Genomic DNA, 11,385 nt, shown 5'->3' on the forward strand with positions numbered 1-11,385 from the left:
TCTCTCCAAAAGTGCAAAGTAAACAATGAACCACGATGAGAGGAGTGTTTTAGATAACCCTGGCAAGATTGGAGCAGGTGGGATCTTAAGGGATCACAAAGGCAATTTGATCTATGCCTTTACTACTCCCTTAGGGGTGGGTTATAACAACCAGACAGAGGTGCAAGCTACAGTGATAGGTTTTGACTTGGTGTATCCAACATGGTTATAGTAGAATCATTCTTGAAACTGACTCAGAGCTGCTGCTAACATGGCTGAAGCAAGATAGCACACCACCTTGGAGCATCATACAGTATATTAAAGAACTGCAGGAGCCTGTCAAATTGATTGATCAGTTCCAATGCAAGCATATATATAGGGAGGCAAATTTTGCAACTGACACTCTTTCAAAATACAGTCACAACATTGACACTGCTCATCAGTTTTATAGCTTCCAGCAGCTGCCACAAGAAATCAAAGGGTACTTCAAGCTAGACAATATGGGAATGGCATGTTTTAGAAAAAAGAAACTTAAGATTATCAAACAACCACCTTGATTTGGTATTCTTGGTTTTCTGATATGGAAGTCTCTATGTCTAATGTTGGATTCTTTTTCCTATTCAATTTAGCTATTTCTTATGTTTAAGTTAAAGCTCCTTTGAATAGGATTAGGTTTATGATTCTCTTCTTCTTTTATTGTAAGGGGAGAGTCTCCCTCATTTAATGTTTTCCTAGATATTTGTATCAAGAGGAGTCCTTTATTTTTGGTGCTTAGTATCTAGGTTTACATTTTGATTTGTATTGGGGATGAGTTGACTAACCTTAGTAAGCAATTGACTTATAAACCACATATTATCGGAGGTAAGGTTTATGTTCCACTCCTTTGTACTTTTGTATTTGATCTATGTTAAGGCTTGGGGGTGTTTGGATCAACCCCTGACCGCCACGAGGTATAAGATCCTTGGGTTAGGTCTGTTAATTAAAAAAACCACCATGAGGAAAAATAGATACAGGTACCCCATAAAGCCGAACAATCTGACTGATGTACAACTGGATAGCTTCTCCGTTGTATACTTCAACCGAACTGGGATGAAATGAACAGACTTGGTCAATCTATCAACAACTACCCAAATGGAGTCATAACCACCCATGGTGGGAGGTAAACCCACAACAAAGTCCATGCTAATCCACTCCCACTTCCAAATAGGAATGGGCATCCTCTACGTCAAACCTCTGGGCCGCTAGGCTCACACTTAACCTATTGACAAGTCAAACACTTGAACAGAAACTTTGTGATGTCCCTATTCATCCCATACCACTAGTAGTGTTGTCTAAGTTCATGATACATCTTCGCCGAACCCAGGTGAATACATTATCTCAAATAATGTGCCTCCTCCAAAATTAGGCTTATCAAATCACCCACCTAAGGCACACAAATCCTGCCAGCAATCCTCAATACACCATTTGAGTCAAGTAACGCCTCCTTAGCTTCACTCTCAACACTTATTCTTGAATTATACACAACTTTTCATCCTTGGACTGCCTCTCCCTAATCTGCTCAACCAAGAAAGAACGTTTCTTCACAAAGGCAGGAACACCACCATCCTCTGAAATCTGCAGTAGGATAAGGGTATTAGCAACCTCTGAAAATCTCTAGCCAATGGTCATTCCTCAACTCAAATCGCCGCAAGACTCCCCATACCAAAGGACTTCTTACTCAAGGCATCCGCCACCACATTGTCCTGTCAAGGATGATACAAACTAGTCATGTCGTAGTCCTTGAGCAACTCAAGCCATCTACGCTGCCTCAAGTTTAGATCCCGCATATACACTTAAGACTCTTATTATCGGTGAAGACCTCATAATGCACACCATACAAGTAATGATGCCATAACTTTAGCACGAAGACCTCAACGGCTAACTCCAAATAATGAGTAGGATAGTTCTTGTCATGAGCCTTCAACTTTCTAGAAGCATAGGCAATCACTTTCCCCTTTTGCATCAACATAAAATCTAAACAAACTCCAGAGGCATCACAATACACAATAAATCCCACACCCTCCTCGAGAAACATCAAAACACAAACCATATATGCATTCACACTAAAATTGACCTTTCGGACTCAATAGAACCATCAGAATTCGAATTCGAGGTCTCCTTGACCCAAAACTCGATAAGTCATAATAAAACTATCTTTGAACTCAAAACCCCCAAAAAAACTTAGGACCTCCAAATATTCCACCAAGAGCACCCCAAGACCTAAAATCATACTCTGAATCCAACAAAGTCATCGAAATTCCATTCCGAGCATCAGAACTCCAAAAGTTGACCAAAGTTAAACCTTGGCCTAAAATTCATCAAATTCTCAACTCAAGACCTCAAATCTTCATTACAACTCCAATTCATATTTTGTAAACTCTCCTAGACAAAATTCCATATTCCAGAGCAGCTTGAATTGATGGAATTTCATTCTGAGTCTCGTAGTTCCGATTGATACCAATTACCACTTTTGAACATTTTTAAGCCTTTAAACTCTAAAATCTCCTAAAACTCATCTTTTCAAAGAATTTCCCAAACTATCCCCCAACACAGATTAGAAATGACTTAGAACAACTATTAGGAGGGGTAAAATAGTCTTTTTATGGAAATTTCCAAAAATGTCCTTCAGGGTCATTACATCATCCACCACTAAAAACCATGTTCATCCTCGAACATAAAGTAAAAGAAAGTAATTGGAGCCTCAAAAAGCTAGGGATACTGAGCACGCATATCATTCTCTGACTCCCAAGTCGCTTCTCTAAATGAGCAGTGCTTCCACTGCACCTTTACTGAATCAATATACTTGGTCCTAAGCTTATGAACCAGTCTATCAAGATTGGCTATGGGCACCTTCACAAATGTCAAATCTGGACCCAACTCCACTGAATCAAGGGAGATCACATGAGACTCGTCCGGAACATACTTCTGGAGCATGGAAATATGAAATACCAGATGTACAGTTGATAAGCTAGGTCAAAAAGCCAATATGTAAGCCATCTTTCCTACTCACCCCAAAATCTTAAATAGGGTAATAAACCGAGGGCTAAGCTTGCCTTTCTTCCCGAACCTCATCACATCCTTCATGGGTGACACTCGTAGCCAATCATGGTCACTTTCTATGTACTCCAACGATCGAACTCTCCTATCTGCATAGCTCTTTTGCCTACTATGGGTTGTCAAGAGCCTACCCTGAATCATGTAAACCTGCTACATAGCATCTCTAAGAAAATCTATGTCTAACATTTCTATCACAGCTGAATCGAACCATCCAATGGGAGATCGACACCGCCTACCATACAATGCCTCAAATGGGGTCATCTGAATGCTGGAGTGATAACTATTGTTGAAGGTGAACTCCGCTAAGGGTAAATATTGATCCTACCTAGTACCAAAATCAGTTACACAGGTTTGAAACATATCCTTCAATTCTTGAATCATCTGCTCAGACTGTCCATCGGTCTATGGGTGAACCCAATCCTAGAACCCAATCCATGCTGCAATGCCAGCAGAAAATAAAAAGTAAATAATGAACCCCGATCTAAAATAATAGGTGTTGGGACACCATGAAGCCGAACGATCTAACTGATATACAACTGGGCTAGCTTATCCACTGTGTAATTCACCAAAACTAAAATGAAATGGGTAGACTTGGTCAGTCTGTCAACAACCACCCATATAGAATCCCACGGTAGGAGGTAAACCCACAACAAAGTCCATGGTGATCCGCTCCTACTTTCAAGTAGGAATGGGCATCCTCTGGCTCACACTTCTAGGCTGCTGATGCTTACACTTAACCTGTTGGCAAGTCAAACACTTAGGCACAAACTCTGTAATGTCGTTCTTCATACCACACCACCAATAGTATTGGCTAAGATCATGATACATCTTCGCCGCACCTGGTGAATAGAATATCTTGAACAATGAGCCTTCTCTAGAATCAATCTAATCAAATCACCCATCTTAGGCACACCAATCTTACCCTCAATCTTCAAAACACCATCTGAATCGAGCTTAGCCTCCTTGGATTCTCCCATCATCATATTATCTCGAATGAGACACAACTTCTCATCATCCTACTATCTCTCCTGAATCTGCTAAACTAGTAAATAACAAGCCCCAATGGATGCGATAAATCCTCAACTCTTCTTAGCTACCCATAATTGGATGAAGTTATTGGCTAATATCTGAACATCCCTAGCCAAGGGTCTCAAATCATCGGCCACCACATTGGCCTTCCCCGAATGATACGAAAGAGTCATGTCATAGTCCTTTGCTAGCTCAACCTGTCTACACAGTCTCAAGTTCAAGTTCCTCTGACTGAAGATGTACTGAAGATTTTAGTGATCGGTGAACACCTCATAATGCCCTCTATATAAGTAATGACGCCATAGCTTCAATATAAACATCATCACCACTAACTCCAAGTTGTGAGTAGGGTAATTTCTCTTATGAGCCTTCAACTATCTAGAAGTATAGGCGACCACCTTTCCTTTTTGCATTAATACTCCACCCAAACCAACTTCGGAAGCATCATAATATACGGTGAAGTCCACATCCTCCTTGGGTAAGGTCAAAATAGAAGATGAAGTCAATAAGATCTTGAGATTTTGAAAGCTTGCCTTGAACTTATCAGACTGATGAAAGTCCATATCCTTCTAAGTTAGTCTAGTCAAAGGAACTGCAATGGTAGAGAAATCTTGTATAAAGCGTCAATAATAACCAGCCAATCCCATAAAACTCTAGATCTCAGTAGGGGAATTAGGCCTGGTTCAACCCTTAACTGCCTCAATCTTGGCCAAATCCACCCTAATACCCTTCTTGGACACCACATGTCTCAAAAATGCCACTAAATCAAGCAAAAACTCATATTTAGAGAATTTGCATATAACTTCTTCTTTCTCAACTTCTGAAGCACCAGCCTCAAACGACTAGCATGATCCTCCTCTATCTTGGAATATACCAAAATATCCTTAATGAACACAATCACAAAGAAATCTAGATACGCCTGAAACACTCCATTCATCAACTCTATGAATGCCACTGGGGTGTTAGTAAGCCCAAAGGACATAACAAGAAACTCATAATGGCCATAACAGGTACGGAAGGTTGTCTTAGGAATATCTGAAGGTCTAATCCTCAATTGATGGTACCCAAATCTCAAATCAATCTTGGAGAACAAGGTTACTCAGTGAAACTGGTCAAAAAAATCATCTATACGAGGAAGAAAATACTTGTTCTTGATAGTCACTTTGTTCAACTACCTATATACGATGCACATCCTTATAGACCCATCCTTCTTCTTCACAAACATGACTGGTGCACCCCAAGGTGACATACTAGGAATAAATAAATGTCTTACTCAATAAATCCTACAAATGGTCCTTCAATTCCTTCAACTCTACCGGAGCCATACTATAAGGTGAAATAGAAATGGGCTTAGTGCCCGGCTCCGAGTCAATAGAAAAGTCAATATCCCTACTCAAAGGAACTCCTAGAAGGTCAGTAGGAAACACATCGGCAAACTTCTTGACCAAGGGGATAAACTCCATAGGAGGTGACTCAATGCTAGTATCTAGAATAAAGGCCAAATAAGACATAAAACCCCAATCAATCAACCTCTAAAAACGAAGATATGAGATGACCTTACTAGGATATTAAATAATACTACCCTTCCACTCAACTCTCGGGACATCAGGTATTGCTAAGATCACAATCTTAGCATAGAAATCAAGAATGGAATGATAACAATAAAGCCAATCCATACCCAATATCCTATCAAAGTCTACCATTTCTAAAATGATTATGTCTACTGAATTATCATATTCGGCTAACGAAACAAGATAGGATCCATACACTCAATCTAATACTAAGGGCTCACCTACAGGCATAAATACATGAACTGGCACAGGCATGCGATCACAAGTCAAATCAAATCTAGGTGCAAAATAGGTAGACACATAGGAGAAAGCAGATCCAGGATCAAATAACATAAATGCAGGTTGATGGCAAACTGGGATAATACCTGTGATGACTGTATCGGAAGACTCGGCCTCAGGCCTTCTTGGAAAAGCATAGCATTGTGCTCCCCTGCCACCTCCGCTCTATATAACACCTAGGCCTCCTCCCTTTGAAACTATAGCACCACCAGTATCCCAACCAAAAGTATGACCACCCCTATTAGCTTGATCTCTACCTCGATCTCTGATCGGTAGGGCTAGACCCATAGCTGGAGCTGATGAACTAGGTTGGGGTCCCCCTGGCCTTGAGCAGGACACCTCTATATGAGATGATCGAGATCCCCATACATATCCCTACAGGTGTAGCAATGCCTCTTAGTCGAGCCCTGGTTTAGCGAACCCCAAGAAGTACCATAACTACCTATATCAGAACTATAAGACCCTCGAGCAAACAAACTACCCTCGGTCGCTGCCATAAAAGCATGATCAAGTCTCTATCGCTGAAAAGAGCCACCACCTCTGTACAGCCCTCTACCTTCAGATGGGGTGTTTGAGAAATGGTCATCAGAGTAGGCCTTCTTGGGGTCAATCCCTTCACAAACCTGCGAACCCTCTCTACCTCATCTAGGATTAATATCATAGCATACCTCAAAAACTAATAGAACTGTGCCTCAAACTTGGCAATAAATATACCACCCTGAGTCAAGCTATCAAATCTCTCCATGTGTATACTCCATAGAATGAAGCGATCTTTAAATGCCTTAGCAAAAGCACCACACTCCACCGAAGGTGATCCAACTAGTCTGGACCTTATGAACATCCTCCACTATTCAATGGACGACCAACAGTGCTGATGTGTAATGAATCGAATATCCTAAGCATCAGCCATACTCACTGCCTCTAACATCTTATGACAAAGTGTCAAGAACTTGTGAGTGTCCTCGCTTTTACCACCCTAAAACTGGGGTTGTTTCATATTCCAAAACCTCTCAAAGAATTGCTAATTGACAATAGTCATGACCATATCTGGAGCAACCTACGCACTAACAGCTGGTGCGGGAACCAATGGTGGTTGACCCACATAATCCTGAATGGTTGGGACTTGATACTGCTCTGGGGTCTGTGCCTCAGCTCTAGTTTGTAAACCCTATGGCATGCCCACAACACCATAAGTGAAACTCTCTGACATATCCAGCATCCTCAATAAGGATTCTTGAAGCAATGGTACCATGAGTCCTAGAGGAACCTGGTCCTCAGCAACCTTAACAAGTGTCTCTAGGGAGGCTTCTCTAGCATGACCTTGGGCAGGTGCCGCTCCTCTGGCATAGCTTCTACCAAAAACTGCTCCACGGCCTTGGCTTCTTGCTAGGCCTCTACCTCTACCCCTAGCTGGGGTCTCATTGGATGCCTAGGGGACTGTCTCCCCTCTACCAATAGTTGTAGCTCTGGTCCTCGGCATCTGCCAAAATAACATACAACACTTAGCACTAATAAAGCAACTCAGAACTCGGCACGATAAGAAAGAATAAGTAAAGGAGGTTTCCTAACAATCTTCATAGCCTCTCGAAGATAAGTACAGATATCTCTGTACCGATCATTGAGACACTATTCAAAGTTGGCATGTACATATGAGACCTATAAACCTGGGAATCTAATACCATTTTGTCATGACCCGAATTCGCGTGTGATAATCTCATCTCAACCCATCAAGACAAGTCAACCCAAAAACCCAATTATAATAGAAAGTAAGCGAAAACAGTATAATAGATTGATAAATACGAGAATGAAGAATTCTTAATCATCTATAACAACCCAAGGATTGGTTGTCATATGTACAAGCCTCTAAAATATTAGAATCGAAATAAACATAAGTCTCAAATATGTGTTTGTCTCTTAAATGGAACAAAGTATGAAAAAGGAGTGAGAGAGATCGCCAGCATCAACAGCTATCTCTGAAATATCTCCAAAAGTCGCGGATGAAGAAAGGAGAATTTGGTCACTGTTCAGGCTCAAAACCTACATAAGTGTAGATAGCAAGGGTTGAGTACCAAACAACATAGTACTCAGTAAGTAAAACAGTAAACACATGAAAAACTAAATAGAACGAGTACTCCTGAAACCCAATCCGAACCTCCATAACTAAAACCTGCAAGTAGAACATCTCAATCTAACAATATAAATGTAGATATAACTCATGCTATAGGTAAATAAAGTATGTCTACATAACTCAATAGATAGACTCAATGTCGCACGTGTCTAAGTCTCAACTACTCACATAGTAAGCTAAATACTCAGATAGTCAATCAATGCAATACCATACAATGCGATGAATGCCCAAAGTGATGCTAAAAATAACAATCACGATGCATGGCATATCCCACGTATAAATAAATATAATAATCAAAAAGTGTGGCACGTCCCTCAATATAATAAATATAACAATCACGGCATATGGCATATCCCTCAGTGCAATAAATATAACAACCACGATGCATGGCACATCTTTCAAATCCTCTTTGTTTTACTCTTTCATTATCACTTAGCCAGAACCATTTCACTTCGACAAATTCATTAATTGGGACCTCAATAAAACACATCGACCCAAATGAAAATGAGAATATTCATGCAATAAATGGGAAGGAATGAAGTCCAATATCATATGCAATTCATTTCTCAAATATCACAATGTAAGTTTCACAAAGACAACAAATTAAAATAAATTAAATAGCTCGATTCATTAGATAAGTTTTCCTTTTTACATATATCTGAATACTGAATTCTACGTCTTTTCATGATATGTGATCATCCCTATATCAAATTCAATCAACTCATACAGCACGTAATAAAAATACAGATTCTACAAATCTTACTAAGATTTAGAGTTTCACTTGCCTCAATTTCACACTCAACTACTCCAAAACTTGAATCTTTCCCTTCCGTCGATGCTTTCATTCATAAAAATCTAATAAAAAAAGAATTTCCAATCAAATTACAGAGCTAACGACACTAAAATCATAGTCTTTGAAATCTGGGTTTGAACCGACCCAATAAACCCGATTCCAAAGTCAAAGATCAAATCTGAAAATTTTTACATGAAAATGCTCCTTGAAGTATTAGGAATCTATTATGAAAAACCGTTTTGAAAATGGGGCTGAATCATTTCACAATCATAATTTAAAAGAATTTTTCATGTTCTTGAAGAAATATCAAAGTTTGGGGTCCAAAATCCTCAATTCGCAACCAAAATCATGATAAAATAGATAGATAACATAAATTCTTGATTAAGAACACTTACCCAATCACCAACACAAGAAAACTCGCATCAAAATTTCTCAAGGTCTAAAAAATGGGGGAAATACTAACCCTCGACCTTAAACCATTGGAGGAGTCGCTTCCATGCACAATGGGTTGCTTTAGCGAGCTTTGCGATCGCGATCAGTATTCTCTTAAGAGAACTCCATAAAATTTTCCTCCTTTATGAAGGAAAGAGGATTTCAGTAATGAGAACATCGTGAAAGCGATCAACCCTTAGCGATCGCGAGGGCACCAGAAACTTCAGGACCCAGCATTTTACTAACTCACCAAGTCTCTAAAATGACCCTCGGGATTTATTTGGAGACCCTTACACACAACCCATTTATGAATTCCTACTAAAACTAACATTCTGGAATCAATAGAACCATTGGAACTCAAATTCAAGGTCTCCTTAAACCAAAACTCGATAAGTCATAATAAAATGAACTTTGAACCTCAAAACTTGAAAATAAACTTGGGACCTCCAAAAATTCCACAAAGAGCACCCGTAGACCTAAAAACATCCTTGAATCCAACGAAGTCATCAAAATTCTATTCTAAGTATCAAAACTCCAAAAGTCGATCAAAGTCAAACCTTGGCCTAAAATTCATTAAATTCTCAATTCAAGACCTCAAATATTCATTACAACTCCAATTTGGATTTCATAAACTTTCATACAACAAATTCCACATTCCGGAACAGCTGGAATTAATGGAATTCCATTCTGATACTCGTAGCTTCGGTTGGTTCCAATACCACTTTTGAACACTTTTAAGCCTTTAAACTCTAAAATCTCCTAAAACTCATATTTTCAAATAATCTCCCAAACTAACCCCCAACACGGATTAGAAATGACCCAGAACAACTATCGAGAGGGGTAAAATGGTGTTTTTATGAAAATTTCCAAAAATGACCTTCAAGGTCATTACAATACCCCTCTCTACTTCAGATATTAGGAGTTTCTTCGATTTGGCTCGTTATTATAGATGGTTTATCAAAGGGTTTTCCTCTATTGATTTTCATTTATACTCAGAAGAAGGTTAAATTTTAGTGGTCTGATGCTTATGTGAAGAGTTTTTAGAAGTTGAAGACTCGACTTACTTCAACTCCAATTTTAACTCTACTAGAGGATTCAGATGAATTTTTTGGTTTATTGTGATTCTTATAGAATTGGCCTTCGCTGTCTGTTGATACAACATGATAAGGTCATAGTTTATGCTTCCACACAACTCAAAGTTCATGAGAGAAATTACCCCACTCATGATCTTGAGTTAGCAGTAGTAGTGTTTGCCTTGAAAATTTGGAGGAAATATATTTATTGTTTTCATATGGACATATTTATTAATCATAAAAGCCTCCAATACATGTTCAATTAAAAGGACTTAAATCTTCGTCAAGGGAGATAGCTTAAGCAATGGAAAGACTATGACATGAGTATCCTATATCATCTGGGTAAAACAATGTAGTGGCAGATACTCTCAACAGGTTATCTATTAACAGTGTTGCTCACATTGAGGAGGAGAAGAAGGAGTTAGTTCATGATGTTCAAAGAGTGGCTCATTTGGGAGTTCATCTCGTAGATTCAATAGATGGTAGAGTTATCATTCAGAATAGTTCAGATTCATCTCTTATGGCGGATGTTAAGGCAAAAAAGGATGATAACCCAATTTGGTTGAATTGAAAGAAACAATTCTTAAGAAGACAACTAAGGCTTTCTCCAAAGAGGGGTAGTGTGCTTCGTTACTAGAATCATTTGTCTATTTAAGATATTGATGGTTTGAGACAGTAAATTCTATCCAAAGCTCATTGTTCTTGATACTATATTCACCTATGAGCCACTAAGATGTACCATGATATACGGGAGGTCTATTAATGGAATGGTGTGAAGAAGGATATTATAGAATTTATGACTAAATGTCTAAATTACCAACAAGTTAAGGTCTACATTAGATACCAGGAGGTCTAACTCAGTATATTAGCATTCCTATTATAGAATTTATGGCTAAATGTCTAAACTGCCAACAAGCTAAGGTCAACATTAAAGACCAAGAGGTCTGACTCAAGATATTAGAATTTCTACTTAGAAGTGGGAGGATTTAAACATGAATTTTATTA

At 39.0% G+C, this 11,385-nt stretch overlaps 1 protein-coding gene across 1 annotated transcript; it reads right to left on the reverse strand.

Annotated features, from left to right (window-relative positions):
• Positions 1–2,727: 2,727 nt before the first annotated feature.
• On the reverse strand, positions 2,728–4,052 carry LOC129903739 (uncharacterized). Its single transcript, XM_055979281.1, has 2 exons — positions 3,915–4,052; positions 2,728–2,943 (listed from the first exon to the last, which is right to left on the reverse strand). The coding sequence occupies exons 1-2, from the start codon at positions 4,050–4,052 to the stop codon at positions 2,728–2,730; spliced, it is 354 nt and encodes a 117-aa protein (XP_055835256.1).
• Positions 4,053–11,385: the final 7,333 nt, after the last annotated feature.

The sequence above is a fragment of the Solanum dulcamara genome, chromosome 9 (genome assembly GCF_947179165.1).
Source record: "Solanum dulcamara chromosome 9, daSolDulc1.2, whole genome shotgun sequence".
NCBI lineage: Eukaryota > Viridiplantae > Streptophyta > Magnoliopsida > Solanales > Solanaceae > Solanum > Solanum dulcamara.

Bases quoted from the DNA above. Each gene is read 5' to 3' on its own strand.
- LOC129903739 (XM_055979281.1), bottom strand. From the start codon at position 4,052: ATGGGAGAATCCAAGGAGGCTAAGCTCGATTCAGATGGTGTTTTGAAG. The intron at 2,944-3,914 runs GTGCGGCGAAGA...TCCATGCTCCAG, and splicing joins CAAGATATTCTATTCACCAG to AAGTATGTTCCGGACGAGTC.